Source organism: Podarcis gaigeae (genome assembly GCF_964106915.1).
Source record: "Podarcis gaigeae genome assembly, chromosome: 14".
Taxonomy (NCBI): domain Eukaryota; kingdom Metazoa; phylum Chordata; class Lepidosauria; order Squamata; family Lacertidae; genus Podarcis; species Podarcis gaigeae.
Window position 1 is genome coordinate 15133684 of NC_139690.1, and position 23764 is coordinate 15157447.

At 42.3% G+C, this 23764-nt stretch overlaps 3 protein-coding genes across 8 annotated transcripts in view; 2 read left to right on the forward strand and 1 right to left on the reverse strand.

Moving 5' to 3' along the window:
* TRPM7 (transient receptor potential cation channel subfamily M member 7) overlaps window positions 1-8750 on the forward strand; it is a 76882-nt gene extending 68132 nt beyond the window's left edge. For both annotated transcript variants that reach the window (XM_083712378.1, XM_083712379.1), the window contains exons 32-40: window positions 274-299; window positions 683-733; window positions 813-878; window positions 1304-1587; window positions 2777-2859; window positions 2988-3193; window positions 4643-4694; window positions 5142-5248; window positions 6828-8750. In XM_083712378.1, the coding sequence (XP_083568504.1) occupies window positions 274-299; window positions 683-733; window positions 813-878; window positions 1304-1587; window positions 2777-2859; window positions 2988-3193; window positions 4643-4694; window positions 5142-5248; window positions 6828-6958 (1006 nt within the window). In that variant the 3' untranslated portion in view covers window positions 6959-8750. The remainder of the gene's footprint in view (window positions 1-273; window positions 300-682; window positions 734-812; window positions 879-1303; window positions 1588-2776; window positions 2860-2987; window positions 3194-4642; window positions 4695-5141; window positions 5249-6827) is intronic.
* Window positions 8751-11595: 2845 nt separating this feature from the next.
* USP50 (ubiquitin specific peptidase 50) lies at window positions 11596-22508 on the forward strand. Its single transcript, XM_083712837.1, has 7 exons — window positions 11596-11862; window positions 13397-13597; window positions 16658-16853; window positions 18580-18786; window positions 20738-20880; window positions 21047-21179; window positions 22034-22508. The coding sequence occupies exons 1-7, from the start codon at window positions 11810-11812 to the stop codon at window positions 22223-22225; spliced, it is 1125 nt and encodes a 374-aa protein (XP_083568963.1). The 5' UTR covers window positions 11596-11809; the 3' UTR covers window positions 22226-22508.
* The window catches only part of USP8 (ubiquitin specific peptidase 8), a 36070-nt gene continuing 34808 nt past the window's right edge, over window positions 22503-23764 (reverse strand). For all 5 annotated transcript variants that reach the window (XM_083712503.1, XM_083712506.1, XM_083712504.1 and 2 more), the window contains one exon: window positions 22503-23737. In XM_083712503.1, coding sequence (XP_083568629.1) covers window positions 23552-23737 — 186 coding nt within the window. In that variant the 3' untranslated portion in view covers window positions 22503-23551. The remainder of the gene's footprint in view (window positions 23738-23764) is intronic.

Below are 23764 nucleotides of genomic sequence, written 5' to 3' on the forward strand. Positions count from 1 at the left end.
AGGTAAACGGCGTTTCCGTGTGCTGCTCTGGTTCACCAGAAGCGGCTTAGTCTGCTGGCCACATGACCCGGAAGCTGTACACCGGCTCCCTCAGCCAATAAAGCAAGATGAGCGCCACAACCCCAGAGTCGGCCACGACTGGACCTAATGGTCAGGGGCCCCTTTACCTTTACCTATTACAAGCAGAGCAAAGTGACCAGAGCAATGAAGCTGAGTAGTAAAAAAACCATGAAGTACAGAATTTGGGTTGAGTGCAATTTCTGTCTCTTGCAGGTCTTCTGAGGAAGATGCACTGAATGGTAAGCTGCTGATAACTTCAGTGTTGCCATAAATTTAACATGTTGTGGGAAACTAATGTATGGTTGCCAAAGATGATGTTGATGGAGGTTTGTTATGCATTTTAGTGCCAACAGCCCTTATTTATGGTTGTAATCATTACATGACTCATTTAGGGAAAACCCCTTTGGTGCTTGTGCTCTTCTCCAGTCTTAGAGCATCTCATCATCATTTTCCTCATCTAAAATAACTCACGGTGGGAAAAATCACCATAAATGATCAAGGTCTTGCCTGTGAGCCTAGAGTGCTTTTTGTTCTTTGTCATTACCCTTTTTTAGAAAACCAGGATGCATTAAATCACGAGTTTTATGTAAAAATATAACACTCCCTTCCTTTTTTTCCAAAGGAATTGCCTCTCCTTTTAAACCCATCATGGATACCACCTACTACTATTCAGGTAAGTGTCCAAAACTAGGTTGCAAAATAATAAAAAGTAGAAGTGTCATCTTCTTCAATGAATTTCTCTGTCTTTTCAGCTGTTGAAAGAAATAATTTGATGAGGTTATCGCAAAGCATACCGTTCACTCCTGTGCCTCCAAGAGGTAGGAAAACTTATTGTAGCCTCTGGAATGATTTTCAGATTTTAATAATATTATTCCTTAATCGTCAAGCTTAATAGTGATAGATCTGTTTTTCACAGCACAGGAAAATAGGCAATAGTTCACCATCAAAATTCTGGGGATAGATTGGGGAAATGTATACTGAAGCTGACTCTTAAAAAGCTAGAGTCCCAAGCCTTTGTTGCTAGTTTTTAGCAGTAAATGGAGAAAGGTCTCCAAGTCAACACAGAGGATTCTATTGTATCAAAAGCTTAATAATTGGTTAGATAATTGATTATGCAAAAGTCTGGCTATATCTTCTCTCCATTGTCCGAAAAAGGTGTTCACCAGTACAGTATAAATAGACATTAAGTCAACGTTACCCCAGGCTTAACTGCATTTCACTTCTTTGTGCTGTGACGTTACAGGCGAACCAGTTACTGTGTATCGTCTTGAAGAAAGCTCTCCCAACATCTTGAACAACAGCATGTCTTCCTGGTCTCAGTTGGGTCTCTGTGCCAAAATAGAATTCCTAAGCAAGGAGGAGATGGGAGGAGGCTTGCGACGAGCCCTCAAGGTGGCTTGCACCTGGTCCGAGTATGATATTCTGAAATCAGGCCACCTTTATATCATCAAATCTTTTCTTCCGGAAGTTGTCAATACTTGGTCAAGCATTTACAAAGAAGACACAGTGTTACATCTCTGTTTAAGAGTAAGCTGTTGTTCTTGCTCATCTAGTACATATCCACCAGATGCTTAAACATGTTTAGCAGTTGGATACTGTTGGGACAAACAAGATATATCCCTTCTTTCCTTCACTGTCCTCCATTGACAACACTGCCATCTACCCTCTTGCCCAACTTTTGGTCATTGGCTTTCTTTTTTACTCCTCACTCCATCTCTCTGCATATTCAGTTCATTGCCAGTTATGTTGCTTTTCCCTTTAAAAATTTAGAAAAATACATTGGTCACATCAGCAAATCTGTCACTTTGACTGCTACAACATTCTGCTCTCTAGTTTTCCATTCACACCTTCATCACCTCACTTCTTCCCAGCACTCTGCTGCCAAAACCACCCATCTTTTTATCACTCCTAAACATATGGCACCCTTCCATAAATCCTTACGCTCATCCATAGCCTTGTCACCCCATCTCTTGCTTTGATATTCCAACACATCCCTGCATACGGCCTTCACTGTCCAAAGGTTGCTGTCCAAAGATTTTCTGCTCACTCCAACAGCGTTGTCCTTTATCCCTTATACATGGGGCTGCATCCCAGAATACTTCCATGATACTACCTCTCTTACTTCTTTCAAAACCCTCCTCCAAATTCACATTTTTCTGTTACGTCTTTGACACTGTCCCTAGTCTCTATATCCCTATGTCACTAAGCCTAACTATGAGTAATTGCAAAAATTACATTTGCTTTGCTGTTTTCTCTGCTTCCGTTTGCCTCCCTCTTTCTCCTTTGTGTTGATTTCTAAATTGTAAGGGACCTGTGCTCTCATTCTTTGAAAAGCAGTGTACTTTCATCGTACTGTATAAAACAATAATGGACCACAAAGGTAGGAATTTTCTGCCTATTGTCTTCACTACTTCGTATGAATATAACAACACAAAAATGTATTTTCTCGTGTATAAGACTAGGTTTTCTCCCTAAAAAATCATGTCAAAAATTTGAGGGGGCGGGTGTCTTATACACGGATAGTAAAATACACAATTTTTTCTTAAATTGGAGTCCCCCAAAATAGGGGGGGCGTCTTAGACATGGGGGCGTCTTATAAATGGAAAAATACGGTAATTAGAAGTAAAAAATTGTAATACAGTTCCTTGTGTTTCTTCTCCATGCTAGAGGTTTATCTTGAGTAAAGTCTTTGGTGGGTGTTTTTTTAAATCCATAGGAAATTCAGCAACAGAGGGCTGCTCAGAAACTCACGTTTGCATTCAATCAGATGAAGCCAAAATCTATTCCCTATTCTCCAAGGTAGGCATTATTACATCTTCAAATGTAACATGAAATAATGGAACAAAAAGGAATTTCCACACCAGAGTGCGAAGCTAATGAATCAGTTGTTCACACAGTGTTCTCTTTCCTATGTGTTTTCTTACAAGGTTCTTAGAAGCATTCCTCTTATATTGTCACTCAGCTGGCCAGTGGTTTGCAGTTGAGGAGTGCATGACAGGAGAATTCAGAAAGTACAACAACAATAATGGAGATGAAATAATTCCAACCAACATGCTAGAGGAGGTCATGTTAGCCTTCAGCCACTGGACATACGAATATACTCGAGGAGAGCTGTTGGTCCTTGACCTGCAAGGTAAATGGATGTGTGTGTGGATATGACACAGAGGTGTATGCTGTAGTAATTGCACCGGAAGCTTGTGACTTGCACAATATGGATCGTCATCAAATTTCATTGTTGCCACAAGAAAAGACTAATTTTTAAAAAATTAATTTTTATTATTAAAATAATTCAGCATTAATACATATTATGAATATACAAACAAACATCCATTTCATACAATCCTTAAAAATATTCATACATACCCACACTCAGTCCCACAGATACTTCCTTTTCCCACCACCATCCCTCACCCCTCACCCCATCCTTGTGTTAGACTTTCAATCTACTCAATTGCAATTTCTCTCCATCCATACTCATACTTGTATGTCTCTCTTCAATCTCCTGTAACCAACTCCACTTACCATTTTCTCTCCTGTATTGAGAATACCTTGTTCTTCTTTGGGGGGGGGGCGCATTCTGCAAACAGTATGATGATGATGATGATGATGTATTATTCATTTACTTACTCACTCACCTTTCACCCTAAGGCCCCAGGATAGGTTACAGCACTTTAAAATATATCATTAAAAGCAGATTAAAGCAAATTATAATCACAGAAGTAGGGTGAGTACTAAAACTACACATCTCAGATGTAAAAGGCAGGGGTAAAGAGGTAGGTCTTCAGTATTCACCAAAAACTGTACAGTGAAGGTACAGACATAGCTCTGTAGGGAGGGACTTAGGGACTGCCACAGAGAATGCCATCTCCTGGATCACCCCCCCCAAGATGGTCACCTGTGCTGTTCTTAAGATGCAAGAGGGTCTGTTGGGATGGATGCAGTCTTTCAGATACAGGCATCCCCCCACTTAACGCACAATCAATTTGCATGTGACTGTGTATACATGCAGCGTTTGGAAATAGATAGATAGATAGATAGATAGATAGAGATAGATAGATAGATAGATAGATAGATAGATAGATAGATGATAGATAGATTCAGACCAGGAAATGTTGGGAGAGAGGTAGCAAGTCCTTGTGGCTCGTGAGGAGACCCTTCACGGAGCCTGAGGAGGACTTCAGTGAGGGAGGAGAAAGCCCCAAAGAGACTAGAGGTTCAGTGATGCTTTGTTTAGGCTTCTCAGCCACCCCGCCTAACAGCTGATGCATGCAGTCGCACAGCAGCAGCTGCGTTTCTGCACATCCTCCAGTTGTCCACAGAACTCCAACTCTAGTTGAAGAGAGTTGTCTGGAGAGAGAGCTGCACAACAGGAACAAATGGCTTTTTAGAGGGTGCTCCCCACTTACACAATTTTTACATATGCACGGGGCACGGGGCGCAAAATGTAACCCCCGCGTAAGTAGGGGGCACCTGTATTTCAGCTGTTCAAATTGTTCATCTGCTATAATTTCTCATTTTATGTTAAAATTACTCTTGTGCTACTTGGCTAACAGGATAATAACTTCCTTTGCTTCTTGTGAAGGTGTTGGAGAAAATTTGACAGATCCTTCTGTGATAAAAGCTGAAGAGAAAAGGTAAGCAGTGCAAAATTCCTTTTTCCTATGGCCACATGTGGCAAGCGTGGAGGGCTGCCCTTCTGCTTTAGGTGTACCAATTAACAGATACCAAGGACAGATTTATGATGAAACTTTAAGTTAGCTTACTGCTGTGATTTTTAAGGACACCATCAGCAGCAAACTTTCTGCTGAGAATTGCCAGTGTGATACTGTGGGAGAGCATTCCTATCTTACCTGCATAATTAGGATTGTATTCAGTGCTAGTCCTATTCAGAATAGAACCATTGAAATGAATGAACCTAAGGTTTTCCAATGTTCACCAATGTCAGTGGATATACTTTGAGTAGGACCAACAATGGATACAACCCAAAACCTCCCCCATATCTAGCCAGGGGGTGATGTCCACACACAAAAAAAATCATGTTTGGCTGTAGGTATTTTTTTAATGTGTGCTTTCTTTTAAAGGTCAAACGATATGGTATTTGGTCCTGCAAATCTGGGAGAAGATGCCATCAAAAATTTCAGAGCTAAGCACCACTGCAACTCATGCTGCAGGAAACTTAAGCTTCCAGGTAAATAGCAGCCTCCGATTTATGAAAGAGAACTTCTCTCTTGTAGCTTCTACCTATGATAAATTGAATTTTACATTGATATGGGGGGTAAGGCATTCTTTCCACATAAAATGGATGAATTGCTGGAACCAAGCTGAGCTTCATTGATCAGTTGGACCTCATTGGATTGCTCTTGAAACCTCACGAGGAAACACTTATTTTTCTCTCCCAAAAGAAAATCTGCCCGAAAACTAATTCTTTCACCTTTTCAGTGGGCCTGAACTCAATACCTATAACAAATGCCCTAAATATATTGTTGCAAGGAAGAGAAAAGATAGTTTTATTGACCTTTTTTTTTGGGAGGGGGAGGGAGGAACCCCTAATGCCCTGTCAGCTAGAAGCCTCTGTATGCATCTCAGTGGCTTTTATTAATTTTGTGAATGATCAACTCCAAGAACCCAATTTCCTTTCCATGGATCTGATGAGCCCTAAAAAATTGTGGTAGGTAGTCAGGCACAAATTATCCTGAAATTACCAATCTAGGCCTAAAGTCACTTGGTAGATTGATATCATATGCAAGTTGTGCCACACCCGGAGGCCATAGTGCAGGCTGAACCAGAGCTGAACAATTTATAATTCAAATATTTATTTTCTTGAAAAAGATTTGGTACTTGGCAAAGTGACTAATACAGGTCTTTTGAAGGAAGAGAGGAACAAACCACACATCAGCAAGGGCTTCTTTTCTGCCACTATACTACTACTACTACTATTATTATTATTATTATTATTATTATACATATTTATTAAGAGGAATTGCCTTGGAAGTGTGTTTACAAAGGGACCGTTGTTCTCCCCTTTTTCTTTCAACAATGCTGAAGCCTATACACTCGGCTAGAGCAATATTTCCCCAACCTGGTGCCCTCCTGTTACGTTGGGCTGCCGTTCTCATCAGTCCCAACCAGCATATCTGTGTTGGCCAGGACTGATGGGAGCTGGAGTGCAAAAAATTTGGAGAACACCAGATTGGGAAAGCTGCTGTAGACACTTGACCTTCTCTACAGCCTGGATAACTCAGCTGGTCAGAGATGGTGTTGATAATGCCAAAGTTGCAGGTTTGATCCCCGTATGGGACAGCTGCAAATTCCTGCATTGCAGAGGGATGGACTAGATGATGAATATAACAACACAAAAATGTCCCTTCCAACTTTACAGTTCTATGATTCTGCCTGTTGGGGGATCTGACTGTGGCCCAGCCAGGCACAAGATGGCCAGCATCATAACGGCAAGTCTGTGGGACAACCTACCCGCACATCCTTTGATATCAGACACCTTGCCTCTACCACCCAATAATGCCCACTGGACAACTGTGGGCCAGTCCTCAAAGCTCAGAGTTTTGCACTGGGAAGAACCTGAAGGCCTACCTTGCCTGCATAACTCTGGCATGACATTAATTCGCCTTCTCTCCTTATTTTAGAGAGGAGCTCTAATTTGAATCAGAAGGCTGCTAATTTGTATATTCTCTCTCCCTCTCCATCTTCCTCTCCCCCTCTTCAACCCAACTGTATCTGTGGGATTTCGGGTGGTTGTTGTTTCCCCGTAGACTTGAAGAGAAATGACTACACACCCGATAAAATCCTACTGCCTCAAGATGATTCTCCAGAACTGACCATTCGGCCTGGGAGCTGCACCAAAGAATCGGACTCTGCCAGTTCCAGTCACCTCATGCTGTAAAGATACACACAGCTCTCTGGCTCTAACCAAACCCTCGCAGAAGTCACGGGGTTCGTTTGCCCTTCATCAAAACAAAGGCCGCATGAAAAAGGACCAAACTGTTTTGATGGCGCTGGTACAGTTAACTGTCCACCGTTGAGTGGCCTAGCATAATGTGGGAATCACGTCTGAAGGAGTAGCTGGCAGCTGCTGTTCTTTTTTTTTTTAAAAAAAAGGTTGAATGAAATTAAGTATTTATGAAATAGCTTTTTAAAGAGGCGTTTTAGCAGAAGGATAACTTAACATTTTACCCTTGGTCCATGAGAGGGGGCCTTTCCTCCCCTTCATCCTGTAGTGCAATATGCCCTTGACCAAATGATGTTTTTTTCTTTTTGTGCTGATGGTTTTTAAGGCAAATGGTTTGGGGGCTTTGTGGCAGCTGGTTTCTGTCATCTGGCTAGAGAAACGGGAGGGAGCACCCCCCCCCAACTTCCCACAGACACCGAAGGATTCTTTTGACACTTCTCAGGGTGTCTCAGATAATTGCTCTCTCTGCTCAGTGCCATGTATGTTTTATGTGGCTCAATGGAACGAGGCTGCTCCTAAGGATCTTTCCATATTTAGTTAACGCCAGTAAGCTGAGCTGCAGGGAGCAGGAACGCCTGGTTCCAAACAAGAAGTGATGGCTTGTCTCCTGCATCAGGATTCATTCTCAAGTGTGGAGCCAGTTCTCTCGGGATGGATGGGATGGATTGCGCATAGTGAAATCCCTCCCCCTCCTGTGTCGTCGTTTTTTTTTTAAAACGATACATTTCAGTTTTATCTAATCACTGTCCAATAGTAGTAAAGTCGCAAGACAAGTCTGATCACATTTGTATAACAGAACAAAACAGCTGGTCTTGGGTAAGACGCTGCCTTGTAAAATGAGCAGGTGCGTTAGGGAAGTTGCTATTACTTGTTACATATAATGGCCGCTTCAGAAGTGTTGCCTTCCAAAGATCTCCTAAAACCAGTAAAAGAAAGCTGAATGTATGCGTCAACCTTTGGGGGCCTCTTCTGATCTTATCACAGCAGTGTTGGAGCTGCTGCAGTCTGGTACCTTCTCACGCCATTTGGGTAACTTTGGAAGCCCTGGGCCATGGGGCAAGAGTCCTGGTTGGGGCTGCTCATCTTGCCAGCGCTGCCTCAGTTTCCGGCGGGAGCAACGCGGGCGTAGAAGTGAGCTGCAGAGTGGACTTGTCCCCTGGGACCAGTGCTTTCCAACCTCAGCTTTTGCGGTGCTGTAAGGACCAGGCCTGTTGTGGGCTCCACACCACCGCAGGGACATAAGGAGCAGCCCCTTAGTTGTATTTAATATTGTGTGAAGACACCTTTTAATGTAATATTATATATGGTACTTATTTAAAAGAAAAGGAACTAGGATGAATTTACATTATGTAATGTGTGGGAGATTGCAATGCAAACTTTATGCCAATAAAATGTCATTTTCCTGTCCCAAATTTGTTGAATATTCAACAAGAAGAACCTGTTGTCCAACTGAATTTTCATGCTGCAACTTTTGTTTGTTTGTTACATAGGTACTAATTGTAAATTTTAATTGAACGGCATCATAACGCCCAATAATTATTCTTTTTTAAAATTCTGTAGTGTATCTTATAGATACAGACATTAAGGCACGAACACAATAGCTGTTTAAATGGTGGTTTATGTTGCTGGGGGAGGAAAGGTATAGTGTATTAAAGATAAAAACTGTATACATTTTGTATATCAATAAATCTTTAAACAATCCCAAATAAATTTATTCTTGTTTAGACTGGTGAGCTTCTACCTTTATTTGATTTGATTGATCCGGGGAGGGAGGGTCAGAGGGAGGAAAGGAACAGGTAAAAACTAATCTGTTGATTTGAGAATAATTTGGACTGCAAGAATGGCCCACCAATAGAAGTATATTTTAGTAAGTAATGTGCAAGTAGTGTGACTAGCCAGCTGGGGCTACTTTGAGAATCAGGTGGAGGTCAGTGAGTCATCAAGTCTTAATACTACTGTGTAGCTTTTGTTAGACAGCAAAATGACTTGGGTTAGCCTCGCAGAAGCATTGAACTATTGACAAGCTGGAATGTGTGCAGAGGAGGGCAACCATGATGATCAAGGATCTGGAAACCAAGCCTTTTGAGGAATGGTTGAAGGAATTTGGTATGTTTAGCCTGGGAAAGAGGAGACTGAGAGGAAATAGGCTAGCTATCTTCAGATATCTCAAGGGCTGTCACATGGAAGAGGGAACAAGCTTGTTTTCTCCTGCTCTGGAGGGAAGGGCGCAAACCAATGGATTCAAGTTACAAGAAAGGAAATTCTGACGAAACATCAGGAAGAACGTTCTGACAGTAAGAGCTGTTTGAAAGTGGAATGGTCTCCCTCGGGAGGTTGTGGACTCTCCTTCTTTGGAGGTTTATAAGCAGAGGTTGGATGGCCGTCTGTCATGGATGCTTTAACTCAGATTCCTGCATTGCAGGAGTGTTGGGACTTGGTGAGCCTTGGGGTCCCTTCAAACTATGATTCTATGATAATGTAACCAATACTCTACCAAAATAATCTTCTCTTCGAAGCACCTTCAGTACACTCTGGAATTTATGACCTGGGAGGCGAACTTGCCAGATATTGGTGCTGTTCTTTTTCTCGATCATTTATTATTGTGATGCTTTTAACTTTCTTTCATGGACTTCTTTTCAAAGACAGAATATCTTTCTGCCTATATTTTTGTCATCTGCTGTGTTCTTGGGTTTAGCCAACTTGACCTGCAGTGGAGCTTAATCCTAAATGAGCATATGGTTTCAATTCCATTCACAACTACTATAGTTTAGCCAAAGAAGACTATGCCTACAAAAAGATAGAAAGGATATGGCGTAGATGTCATTTTGTTTTATTGTAATTTTGATGGAAAGACACCAGTTCTACATTCCCATAAATGTTATCTCAGCTTATTTTTTTCTTGGTTTTTATCCCCGTTTCAATTTTTAAAGAGACTCCCTTGTGAGCATCAAAAGGCTGGGTCTCCTCAACTGTAATACTTCTGTTTCTCTATTGCAGGCTTCTTCAACCTCAGCCCTCCAGATGTTTTGAGACTACAATTCCCATCATCCCTGACCACTGGTCCTGCTAGCTAGGGATCATGGGAGTTGTAGGCCAAAAACATCTGGAGGGCTGAGGTTGAGGAAGTCTGCTCTATTGTTTGTTTTCCATTCCAGATTAGTTTCTCTTCCAGCCTATAATAAAGAGGTAAACGTTTAAACCAGTGAGGGGTCCTGGTTTGCAGCTCCTCACCCCGATTTTGGACTCCCAACTTCCATCAACATCTGCCAACATAGCCAATGGCCAGGAGTGACTTGTAGTATTGAGTCAAGCAACATTCTGAAAGAGCATCCTTGCATTAAGTAAACCAAGGCTTCCAAAACAAGCTGTAAAAAGTGCTAAGCAGACAGACTGAGCTTGGGTGTGACAAATTTCACCAGCCGATTTAGAGTTTTCAACTTTAAACTGGTTCTTGTCCTTGTGTCTTCCTTGAACATCTGCAAATATTACCCATTGGATCTCTTTGTAGGGTGGGAATAATGAGTTCAAGGATCTATAGTTTTTGTTTGCCTGTTTTTAACCTGCTCCTCTGCCTTTAACAGCCTTCAGATTTGCTCCTGCTGATCTCTTAACTGCACCAGATAATTGTTGATCAATCTGCTCTTAAAGGCACAGGTACAGGTAGGCTGTTAATTGTCTGGTCAGTTGGAAAAACCTGTTTCTGCTCATCAAGGAACTTGGGAGAGTGCTTGCAGGTATTCAAGGAAGAAAATAACTGTCTAGGAAGAGAGCTTACACCAAGCCAGGAATCTAGACTAGGGTGGATATAATTTCAATCAAATCAGTTTAAATCACTAGTAAGACAGACTTGATTTGAATCAATTTTTTAACAGAAAGACTCTTTCTTGCTGGTATAATCTTAATATTTACAACCAGATGCAGATTTCATTTTTGGAATAATAAATTTTCAGAGTAGTTTTTACAGTTATATTAAAAATTACTGATTTGGTTATACTATTAGAAATACATAAATAATTATGAAATTATTCTGAGGTTTAATAAGTTAACTGTTTATATTTGGACAACGTTTCTGCTGTACTTTATTAGAAGTAGAAAAACAATAATTTTTCTCTTTTTTTTAACTTATACTGAGTTTTAGCACACATGAAAAACTTAAAACAAATCCTTATTTCTTGTTGGATAGCCTTTGGACTATAATGTAACTTAAATAGAAAACTATCTTTAGAAAGATTCTTCCTCCAAAAGCATTTTATTTTTAAAAATCCAATTTAAATTTTAAAAAATGATTTAAATTTTTATTTATCCACCCTGAGCTAAACCCAACTTGGCTATGGTCCTGTGCTGTTAAACCTGAGCATCATGAGGAATTAGAAGGATCTCACAACCCCAAACAACTTCATTAATAAAATCTGTTGCCCAGGCATCCTGCAGGAGCTGACTCACCCTTGGAAGGCAACTGACTAGAGTCCTCTCTGAAGAAGCTTATGGTTCTAGAACCGCTTGGCCCTTCTATCTTGTTAGGAAAGTCCCAAACACCATCCCCTAGCAACAAGGGAGCGTGCATTTATGATGCTGGAAGAATCCGTTTTGGAACACTAGGGAGCAGTGCAAAGAGTCATCAGGATAAGCCCATGTATTTTGGGTCCTCTGAACAGGCGTAAGATGAAGCAACGTGATTGCACAAGGAAACAGACCATCCAAGTGTCAAAATGAAAAAGGGGTGGTGAACGGGCCGCCAACCCAACTCCATTGAGAGCACCACTTAGTCTTCTTGCAAGCCTGCAAATGGCTTCTAGGTCAACAAAGATGCCCGACAACTTCAATATATACCATCTACTGTGAGTTTCTGTTTTATACAAACCAATTGCTAATTAATTACCATCTAACGATTGGGGAGAAATCCCTGCATTTTCTCCGTTCCTTGGAGAACTGAATGTTGCGACCAGCAAATAAGCATCAGGACAGGGAAATTGTTTCCCTGTTTTTTATCTAGAAAGTTTGCTTGGACATTAAACATTTACTCATGGTGCTGGAAAGACTCTAACATTGACCTTTGGGATGTGGACCAAGCCTATTTCCAACTTATTTCCCCACCCAGTGCTTTACTGCTTGAACAGTCCGTCAAAAATGAGCATCATCTGTGAAGATCATGTTCTTGTGTTTTGCTGGGCATATACTCAGGGATGTCCTGACAACTGACACCATTCCAGAGGGTGTGCAATCTGACCAAACAGTTGTTGTTGTTGTTTAGTCGTTTAATCATGTCCGACTCTTCATGACCCCATGGACCAGACCACGCCAGGCACTCCTGTCTTCTACTGCCTCCCACAGTTTGGTCAAACTCATGCTGGTAGCTTTGAGAACACTGTCCAACCATCTCGTCCTCTCTTGTCCCCTTCTCCTTGTGCCCTCCATCTCTCCCAACATCAGGGTCTTTTCCAGGGAGTCTTCTCTTCTCATGAGGTGGCCAAAGTATTGGAGCCTCAGCTTCAGGATCTGTCCTTCCAGTGAGCACTCAGGGCTGATTTCCTTCAGAATGGGTAGGTTTGATCTTCTTGCAGTCCATGGGACTCTCAAGAGTCTCCTCCAGCACCATAATTCAAAACCATCAATTCTTCGGCGATCAGCCTTCTTTATGGTCCAGCTCTCACTTCTATACATCACTACTGGGAAAACCATAGCTTTAACTATACGGGCCTTTGTTGGCAAGGTGATGTCTCTGCTTTTTAAGATGCTGTCTAGGTTTGTCATTGCTTTTCTCCCAAGAAGAAGGCATCTTTTAATTTTGTGACTGCTTTCACCATCTGCAGTGATCATGGAGCCCAAGAAAGTAAAATCTTTCACTGCCTCCATTTCTTCCCCTTCTATTTGCCAGGAGGTGATGGGACCAGTGGCCATGATCTTAGTTTTTTTGATGTTGAGCTTCAGACTACATTTTACCATCCAGCCTTTCGCATGATGAATTCTGCATACAGTGGTACCTCGGGTTACATACGCTTCAGGTTACATACGCTTCAGGTTACAGACTCTGCTAATCCAGAAATAGTGCTTCAGGTTAAGAACTTTGCTTCAGGATAAGAACAGAAATCGTGCTCTGGCGGCGCAGCAGCAGCAGGAGGCCCCATTAGCTAAAGTGGTGCTTCAGGTTAAGAACAGTTTCAGGTTAAGAACGAACCTCTGGAACGAATTAAGTACTTAACCTGAGGTACCACTGTATAAGTTAAATTAACAGGGAGACAATGTACAGCACAGAGACATAGTCGGGTATATATGGAAAGCAATGTCTGAATGCACTTGATAAATGTAAAGTCTTTGCTTTTGTCACAATGTGAACAAGGCTTGTTTGACTATAGTTTGGCTTTGGGAATACAGCAAGGGTGCCCTTCCCTTGGAGAGTTCGGACGAGGCAATGGACAGATCCGACGACGAGACAAACCCCCAGTACCAAGGACTAACTGGTCTGCGGAACTTGGGCAACACCTGCTACATGAATGCTGTCATACAGTGCCTCTGCAGCGTTTCCCCGCTGGTGGAATATTTCCTCTCTGGAAGGTATACAGCATCGCTAAACAAGTAAGTTAATGGCCTTGCTCTGCTTAATTTTGGTTGTCCGAAGATCAGAGCCTGGACTGGCTCTGGGATTGAAGGGCTTGTTGGCAAGGTGTCTCTAGAGAGCACCCTCCTTTCTGACCCACTTCCACTCTGGGAATTAGGGGGAAGCCATGGCTACAGCATTTCCTCCTAGAGATGCCTCATTGATTCCTTACTTTATCTCAGTATCGGCATGGGCGTTTTAGTCAGGGAGGACAAGAGTATGTCCCCAGTACTGAAGTATTATTGGGGGCCGTTCTGTGGAGGAGCCTTGCCCTGGAGGATTTCTAGCTTGTTAGAATCCTAAGTCAGGGGTCAGCAAACCTTTTCAGCAGGGGGCCGGTCCACTGTCCCTCAGACCTTGTGGTGGGCCTAACTATATTTTGGGGGGGAAATATGAACAAATTCCTATGCCCCACAAATAACCCAGAGATGCATTTTAAATAAAATGCACATTGACCCTGAAATCGCAATGTAATGAGACCAAAATAACAAAACACCGTCTTTTCGCTTCCATATGCATAGAAAGAAGACAAATAAGCTTTGATTGGGCTTATTTCAATTCGCATGGTGTTTTTTGGGTGTGCACCAGAATCGCCCCCAACCAAAGCAAAAACGTGTTTTGGGTTCTATCTGCATAAAAGGAAGATGATAAAGCTTTGATTGGACTTATTTCAATTCGCTTGGTGTTTTTTGGGTGTGCACCAGAATCACCCCTAACCAAATCAAAAAGGCGTGTTGGGTTCCATCTGCATAAAAAGAAGATGATTCCCGGACCATATGCTGACCAGATTTAGAAGGTGATTGGGCTGGATCCGGCCTCCAGGCCTAGTTTGCCTACCCATGTCCTAAGTCCTCACTGATATACAGAGTGACACCACCCTTACCTGTCCTATAGAGTTTATGTGCGAAAGTAACCGTGCCCCAATGACTCCTCCCATTTCACCAGGTTTCTGTTATGCATTCTAGACCTACCCTCTCCTCCTAAGAACAAGCACCCCAGCTCACCTATTTTGGCTCAGAAGCTTCTACCGTTGGTATAACATAAAACTGTAGAGTTTGAAGGAACCCCAAGGCTCACCAAGTCCCAACACCCAGGCAATGCAGGAATCTCAGCTAAAGCATCTATGACAGACAGCCATCCAACCTCTGCTTATAAACCTCCAAGGGAGACTTCCACTTTCAAACAGCTCTTCCTGAATCTGCTTTCTTGTAACTTGAATCCATTGGTTCGAGTCCCACCCTCCATAGCAGGAGAAAACAAGTTTGTTCCCTCTTCCATGTGACAGCCCTTGAGATATTTGTGTGGGAATGCTTAGGGATGCAGGGGAGGATATATTGTCTAAGATATCCTATCCCAACTTGTCTTTACAAGTTCAACAAAATCAGCAGAGTTAACATTCCCCTTTTTTAAAAAAACATACACACAGCAGATAGCTTGCTCAGACTCGTTAGAGTCTCTTGTCAATATTTCCTGGTATTTCCCCTGTTTAATCCCTCCTAAAATAAGACGCTACACAGTCTTCTGTAAAGTATAAAATGTTGATTCACAAGTAATCATCTGTTCACACAAAGGTTCCCAGAAGGCAGACTTAAAAGGTTAGAACATAGTTTAAATGTGGTGACTATCTCCTTGTGGGAGAAAGCAACCCTTTTCTTTTCTTGGCCTGGAGCCAAGGGTGCACCCTTCTTTTTAAGTAGTGCTATTGTTAAGATGGCATCAATAGAGGCAAGAGAGACAAGATGGTAGCCAGCCTGTGGTTCTGGTTCTTTCTACTTCAGGAGAGGCCATGCCCATCTCAAGTTACACATAGGAAGTTTCGTCTCAGTTGGAAAGCAGGAGGTTCTGGCTGGAGGACTGAGACAACCTTCATGTCTACTCTAGCAATGTTGTGTTTGACTGCACCTGATTCTGACATCCCACAATTTGAAGATAGCTATCCTATCTCCTCTCAGTCTCCTCTTTCCCAGTGGGAAACATACCAAATTCCTTCAACCATTCCTCAAAAGGCTTGGTTTCCAGACCCTTGATCATCTTGGTTGCCCTCCTCTGCTCACGTTTGTATGCATTGTGTGTCTCCTCCAAATGTCTTTGATACCTCTCTGAAGGCTCATCGATACTTCCATTTGCCCCGCCGCTTCCCTCAGGAAAAGCTCCAACCACATACCCACAACTTTTGTCCAGCAGGCAGATAGTTGTACCCATGACATTCTGCACTCGAGACTGTATCCTTGCTGATTTTCTCCCTGCAAATCTCTCATTGTAGGTTATGTTTACTTCTTCTTTTTTTTAAAGGAATATTTATTAAAAATTTAAGGATTACAGAAAGAAAAAAAAGAACACACAAAATTAAACAAAACAAAGCAACACATCACAATAAAGAAAAAAAAACCCAGAAAACACTACTTATCTTAACAAAATAAAAACAAAAACAGAAACAATTAAAAACACAATGAATATTCCCATAACTTATCTTTCATTTGCTTGTTTCATTTACCTCCTCACACCTCCCTTTTTTGTATTCTAGTTCAGTTAGCTATTTCAGCAAATCCTTTCCATCTTTCTCAGTTTTTGCCCTATAGTTTGTCTTAACATAATCTAACTTTACTTTTCCTCCTTTAGCCAATTAACAATCTATTTTTACTTAATCCTTTATAACATTTCTGCTAAAGCCATATAACTTCATTCCAACAGTAGGTTATGTTTACTTTTAAGCTTGGGCTTCAATAGGTCAAAAAGGGAAGGGGCAGAACAAAAGGCTTTGCACAGCTTAAAAGCAATAATGAAAAAGACATTTTCCCAATCTAGCAAACAATAGACGGAGGCTGATCATGGGAGCTACTACCCAAAGGCAAAGGCTGCATAGACTTCAAGCTTTACTCAGTGTAGCAAGTGAGATGTACACGTTTTACTAAGATGCTTTGAGCCGTTGGGTTGCCTACTGAATTCTAGGAGCCATGGGGGATCGTACTTTTTCCAGTGTTAACCATGATGATTATCTTGTTCAAAATGATCCTGCACTGCCCTGTTAATCTCTTAAGGGAGGATGGAGAGATAGCGACTGCTTTTGCTTATTTGATGAATGATATGTGGCTGGGGGACTTTGACTGCGTGTCCCCAGAGGTGTTCCGATTGGTCATTGGTGAGCGATACCCAGCTTTCATCAAGAAGACCCAGCAGGATGCCCAGGAGTTTCTGATATATGTCTTGAATGAGCTGCATGAAGCTCTCAAGAAGGTGAGTCATGGAGTCGAATTCAATTAACCAGCCCCACTAGCACCGAAGCCTGTGCAAGGACTTCCACAAGCAGACTAGGGCTTTCCCCCTTTCCCTCCACCTGCACCCCTTAAAATCGGCTCTGGCGGGTCAGGAAAATCCCCAGAACATCACCTGGGGGAAAGGAGATCGTTCCACCTGGCAATGTGAAAAGCTTGCACCGACAGAATGATTGCCAGAGTGCTACGTTGAATTCCTCTCTGTCTTTATAACTTGCCACTCTAGCCGTCCACTGAATTCTCATCTTTTGCAACACCTTGTGGCAATGAGTTCCACAGTCAGATTAAGACGGTGGGAATAGTATTTTTGATTTCAGCAGTTTGTCTTGTACTTCATTTAGAGCTGGTTCACAAATGCTGCTCTGTGTGTGCTTGTCTGCAAATCACCCCCTCAATACTATCCTTTTCAGTGTAACAGCTATGAGACGCTAAATGCTCTCAGTCAAGTGTTACATAAGAGTGTGTGAATGTTTCACTGGGTAAACTATGATCTGGGATGCTTTGGATTAGGTTTGAGGAGCCCTGAGCTTTTCCCCTCATGCACCACAATTCCCATATTTACTTCCTGAGTGGGTTGGGATTTTGGGGTTTTTTTGCAACCCAGAGTTTGCCTGTTTCCTCTGAACTAGATGAATATGATTATAAATCCACATTCAATCTTTGGCTTGCAAGCCTGGTTTGTGGACATAACAATTTTTCATTGCATTGCACTTTTAATTTGTATATGGGTGACTCTCGGCTTACGGTTGGGTTGCATTTTGGGGATAGTGTTTAAAGCCAAAATTGTGTATAGTCGAAACACATTAGGTTCAGTGGTGGGTGGGATTGCCAAAGTCTTTTTTCTCCACCCCATTTTTACTATATTTTTTTGCCAAGTGCATAAAGCTGAATGCACACAAGTTGAATGCATGTAACTTGCAAGTTAACCCGTACTGCCTATACACACATGCTGAAGAAACAACAGAAATACAACGAAGTTCACACATCTTATAACAATCTGATCCAATATAAGTCATAATAAAAAAAGACTTAAAATAAGCACCTACTATTCAATAAAGCAATAGTCAATAGTTTATTTTATTTATGCCACATTGGCTCTTCACTCTCAACAATTGCAAAATAAATAAATAAATAAATTATAATCAATTAAAAAGAGTAGAAAGTCATAAACTGTCAAGAGCCAGGAATTAAATGTTGGGAGGGACCACCCCATAGCCCAGGCTCCTATGGCCTCCTTATGTAATGCCAAATAATTTCCTTCCCTTAAAGAGGAAAAACAATACAGGAATCTATACTCAACATTATTTTGTGATGCAGCCAGAAGCTTAGCAATAAATCATTCAGTTCCAGCTGAGACTTCTATGAGCAAATTTATGGTGGAGACTTTATGCATATAGGAAATGGTAGAGGAGATTGGAGGGAGTAATTACCTGCAGCCAAGCACTTGTTTTTAATGCATATGGGAATAAATGTAATTTAAAAATCTGAGCCATCATTAAAAAACCCCGAAATAAAGGAATTGAGGCCTAGCCCTGAGACTCTGATACGGAATCCAAATGGGATTGTTATGCTTTTAACGGCAATTTCTTGCTGTGACCGAGGATGATTTTGAAGAAGACTTTTAGTTACAATAGCAAGCGTGAGGGTGGAAATATCGTCTGTGACACGGCACATCTCTTCCCTTGCAGACAAGTAGGAGAAGAAACCAGGGGACCTCATCGTCTGCTTGGGAATCCAGGGGCTGCGTTGGCGAGTCCTCCATAATCACCCGGCTTTTTGAAGGACATCTCAGTTATGACATCATGTGTTTGGAATGCCAAACGACGACATACAAAAACGAGATCTTCACCGTATTATCTCTTCCCATCCCTTACGAAACTGAATGCTCGCTAGAGGTATTAGTTTCTCCCTTGCTGAGCAAAGCTGCCCGAGCTTAAGCCCAGCTTAAATTGTTGCTGCAATGTTGATTTTAACCCTCTTTAGGCAACTTGCCTGCAGGGCTGGAAACAGCCAACCTCCACTTGTCAGAATGCAAGCCCATCGGTCCATAGTGTAGAGAATCTATCTGCCTTGCAAGCAGAAGGTCCCAGATTTAATCCTAGGCATCTGCAGGTAGGGTTGAAATCCTGGAGAGATGCTGTTGGTTAGTGTAGACCAGGGTTTCCCAGACTTGGGTCTTCAGCTGTTTGGGGACTACAACTCCTATCATCCCTAGCTAGCATGACCAGTGGTCAGGAATGATGGGAATTGTAGTAAAAAAACCCAAACAAAACAGTTGGAGACCCAAGCTTGGGAAACTTTGGGGTAGACAATGTACCAATGGTCTGACTCAGTACAGTAGACGTTTGGGTTGCGAACGTGATCCCTGCGGGAGGCATGTTCGCAACCCGCCCCGCCGCACCTGCACACGCACGGGTTGCGATTCGATGCTTCTGCGCATGCGCAAAGCGCGATTTATTGCTTGTGTGCATGTGTGGCCACCAAAACTTGGAAGTAACCCATTCCGGTACTTCAGGGTTTTGTTGCATCCGTAACCCAAAAAAACACACAACCTGAAGCGTCTGTAAGCCGAGGTATGACTGTATAAGGCAGTTTCCTATGCATAGCTGTCAACTTGCAGATTTGAAAATAAGGGACCAGCAGCCAAAATAAGGGACCTGCAGCCTCGCCTGTTCCAGGCACTCCAGTCTTCCTGTCCTCCTGCAGTCTGGTCAAACTCATGCTGGTAGCTCCAAGAACACTGTCACTGTCCAACCAACTTTGTAACCAGAGGTTCAACTGAATAGAATCTGAATCACATGCACCACAAGGCCTATGCAGCCTCAACTTACGATGGTTCCCCGGGCTGGCTTTGCACTGCAAAGTTTGCAGCAGCACATGCAACAAAATGGCATCCAACATTCAACCCCCGCCCCCAGCTTGCATTAACTAGCCACACACAAGGCATGCAAGCTCCACCCCCCAGTCGTTCTTAGACTTCTTATTGGGTGAGCAACACAGCCAAGCAACACAGTTGGAGCCTCCCTCCTCCCTGGCCGGCAGGGAGGGAGGGAGAGGAGCTGCTTCCTTTGAAATTTAAGGGACATTTAAGGGACATCCATCAGTAAGGGACAGCAGCGGGACATGGCGCTGGAATAAGGGACTGTCCCTTCGAATAAGGGACACTTGACAGCTATGTTCCTATGTGTTCTTCCTATGTGTTCTTACATGGTAAACAGGAACATGACTATGGGTCATGCTTGTCCTGAGATGTTGATCGCAGGTAGAAGGTCTCTCTCACTGCAGTGATGGGTTGTAGTGTTAAATAGCTCTGCAGCTACACAAAGACAAATCTTTGGGTAGCTAACCTTCACAAGTTAGATAATTTGTATGCCTCTCTTCAGCAAGAGTGACTCACAATCAATCTGTTAACACAAGACAGTCCCTGCCTCCTGACCGGCAATCTGAAAAACATGATGCACAAGCGGAAAGGGACAGGGAGGGGACGGTGGGGGAGAAGCAAACTCAGGTACCAAATCTTAAATGGTAGATCTCATAATGACCAGGTGGCATAGGAACAGCTCAGGGCAAGGAGGTGCCTGATCAAGCTTGGCTTGTGATGCACGTTGGTAGAAGGAACCCAGCTTCCCACCTCTCCTATTGAAGCAGCTTGATGGAATGGCTATTGCCATGTGACAGAGCCTAATGGAGCTAGTCTTTCAGCAGAGCCGATGGAGGAGTTCTGCTTTTCTGCAATTACAGAGTACAGTCTGCAGGTAAGTTAGTTATAGTGGTTTGACATGTTGACTAATAATTCCACCTCTTCCCCCCCCCAAAAAAAATAATCCCCACTTTTGGGGGGCCCAGGAATGCCTCGAATGCTTCTTTCAGCAAGACATTTTGACTTGGAACAACCAAATTAACTGCTCCTGCTGTGGGATAAAGACAGATGCCGCTGTGAAAGCCAGCATAGCGAAGGCGCCCAAAATAGTTATCTTCCATCTAAAGAGGTACCGTTCTTCTTATTTACAGCATCTCATGTGCTCTCCAAGTGGCTGTGGTGCAGGTCACAAAAAAATGGTTGCTGAAGATGGGAAAGGGGGAATAATTTGCCAAGTAGATTGGGTAAACTACTGTATTTGAAAGTGATTTCTGATTATGATCATTTATTTTCAGGTTTGACTGTCAAGGCAGTTACAAAAAGAAACTGAAAACCGACATCTACTATCCGTTAAATAACCTGGATTTGTCCTCTTACATATATCCACTCTTTCGGAAAAACCCAAAATACAGCTTATTTGCTGTGGTGGTAAGTGACATAGAAGACTCTATTCTAGTGTATATAAGTCTGTTGGTCCAACACACTCCTGAATCACATCAAAGCTGAAGAGTGATATGGTAAGAAAAGGTGAGAGGGATAGGAAGGTATGGCGATCACACACAGGGCTCCCGGACGTTTGACGGTCTATTGACCCTGTGCCGCCACCGCAATTGCTTTTTCCGCTGCCACCACCCTGTATCTCACGGGGACACACGGAGTCCAGTCAGTAGTTAACATTAACATATAATCAAGTTTATTTTTAAATGCAGGGACAAGCTTATGGTTTCAGTTAGTTTTTCTTGACAGTTTCTTATTCTTAGTTCCTAACAACTCCAAACTGATTATTCCAACTATCTATCTGACTCCACCTAACAATTCCTCTCGCTCTCTCACAATACAACTCTACCAACCCACACCTAAACCTCCCTCTTCCTTCTTCAACTCCCAAACCTCAACTCTCAACTCAACTAACTTTCAAAACCTCCCACTCTAACTTTTATTCCCCCCTTGCAGTCTCACTGGCCAATCACATCACACCTATTTTAACCCTTTCCTTATGACCCATCCTAGAAGGCAGAAGGTGATGACACTGTCTTGGGAAATGGGGGTACTTTGGGCTCTTCAAAACACATCTCTCTAGCCTATGATCAGGGAGACAGGTCGAAATTGCCACCGGCCTGCTGGCTAAGTGACCATAGTCAGATTACAATTTCTTAATGTGCTGGTTGCAGGGGGAAAGGGGTAGTAGTCATGAAACCCTGCCTACCAGGCTTAGCTCCTTGGGACAAATGAACAAAATGCTCTTTTGGTTACCTTTTGATTTATTGCCATTATTGTTGCAGAACCATTTTGGAGATCTGGATGGTGGCCACTACACTGCGTACTGCAAACACCCTCCCACCCAAAGCTGGTACAACTTTGACGACTCTCAGATCAGTGAGATCCCAGACCCTTCTGTGCAAACGTCTGCAGCTTATCTGCTGTTTTACAGCAGTCAAACTTTCTCTGTGCCCGTAAAAAACCAAAATGGCTAGGAAACGCACTGAAAACCATCGCGTACATAGGATGCAGTGGTACTGTTAGCAAACGTTTCCTGACCCGGGCCGGCCAGGTTTCGAGTCATCCTTAAGGAAGAGGAACCACATTTCCTAATGCCTGTGTTCAGGCTGTAACGTGGTATTTAAAAATGGGATTGTGAACAGCTTCTCCCTTCAGCGAAAAGACAGGTGCCAGACATGAACTCATTTTCAGTAAGCTTTCGGAGAAAGCAACAAACCGCTAGATAAATAAAGTCTTCCTGGGCAGCCAGAGTCTAAAGGAGTGTTGTTTTTTATTATTATTACAGAATCCAAGATGAAATATAATTTTAAATGGGTTATATACATATGCATATATGTAGCAGACCTTTGAGACCCAGGGACACAGATCCACAAGCCTTAAAAGGGGGAACAGACACTCAAGACAAGTTATTAATAAGCTGGACCAATTATGGCCCTGTCAAGAGGAGAACTAATGACAGCAGGCAGTGACCGCCTTCATCCACTCAAGTTGTACCCAGTAAGGCTCACGCAGGGCAACATTGCCTGCCCTCCCATCATAATACCACTCTTTGGGATCTAGATGGGATTATTTTCACAAGGAGTAAGGGAAAGCCGAAAATCCAAACTTGTCAAGTGTCCAAAACAGGCAAAGAAGTTCTTTAACAGGCCATTGTATTTTCAAATAATTGCTTCAATAAGTTATTAAAAAGGAAAATAATCAATTCTGTAATATATACATTTTAGGGTGTGCAGATATCAATGCCATAGCTCAAACAAAAAAATACAGCTGTGCTCTTATCTGTAAGAATGAAGATATTCTAGGCAAAACAAAAGCAACCCCTTTTCTGTTCTAGTGGTTCTCAAAGGGCCACATACCTTTATTATATACATACTTCGCATGTGCAAGTCTGCAATCAATATGTACACATACATTCCTACCTGTTTACATCATTCTAAGATATTCACAGTAGAATCAAGCTTAAGGTTAGTGTGAAAAGGCATAAATGTGGGCGACGAAAAAAGATATTGTTGGGTTCAGGGGCATTTTAAACCCATATATTAATGACTTTTAAAAAGGGCTAAGCTAGATATATCATTTTGGAGCATTACTAAAAATAAGTGCTTTCAAAACTAATTGTTCCATATTATTAAACGGCAGAGTTAACAATTTTTGGACTAAGCAATAGCACTAACAGACACCTCAGCTGAGAAACCGCTGCAAACATCTTCTTCCTCAGCAATGGACCTTTTACTCATCACAGCTCAGCTCATTATAGGATGCATTTACAAAAAAGACACCAATATTCTTCAAATGTTTCTTTATGTGGCTATATCGGCGGTTCGCTGTTCAAAAGAAGTGTAAAGGAGGATATAAGCAGCTGAGGATTTCACAGAGGATGCAGAGATGTCCGAGACTTCATGATCATCAAACTTAAACCATCGCTGTTTGGCAGCATTTTTGCAGTAGGCTGTGTAATGTCCTCCATCCAGCCCTCCGTAATGATTCTAGACAGAACAGGAATGAAATGAGGG

Coding starts and splice junctions, on each gene's coding strand:
- USP50 (XM_083712837.1), top strand. CDS start 11,810: ATGGCTTCTAGGTCAACAAAGATGCCCGACAACTTCAATATATACCAT. Junction 18,787..20,737: donor AAACTGAATGCTCGCTAGAG/GTATTAGTTTCT, acceptor TGGGGGGCCCAG/GAATGCCTCGAATGCTTCTT. Junction 20,881..21,046: donor GTTATCTTCCATCTAAAGAG/GTACCGTTCTTC, acceptor ATTTATTTTCAG/GTTTGACTGTCAAGGCAGTT.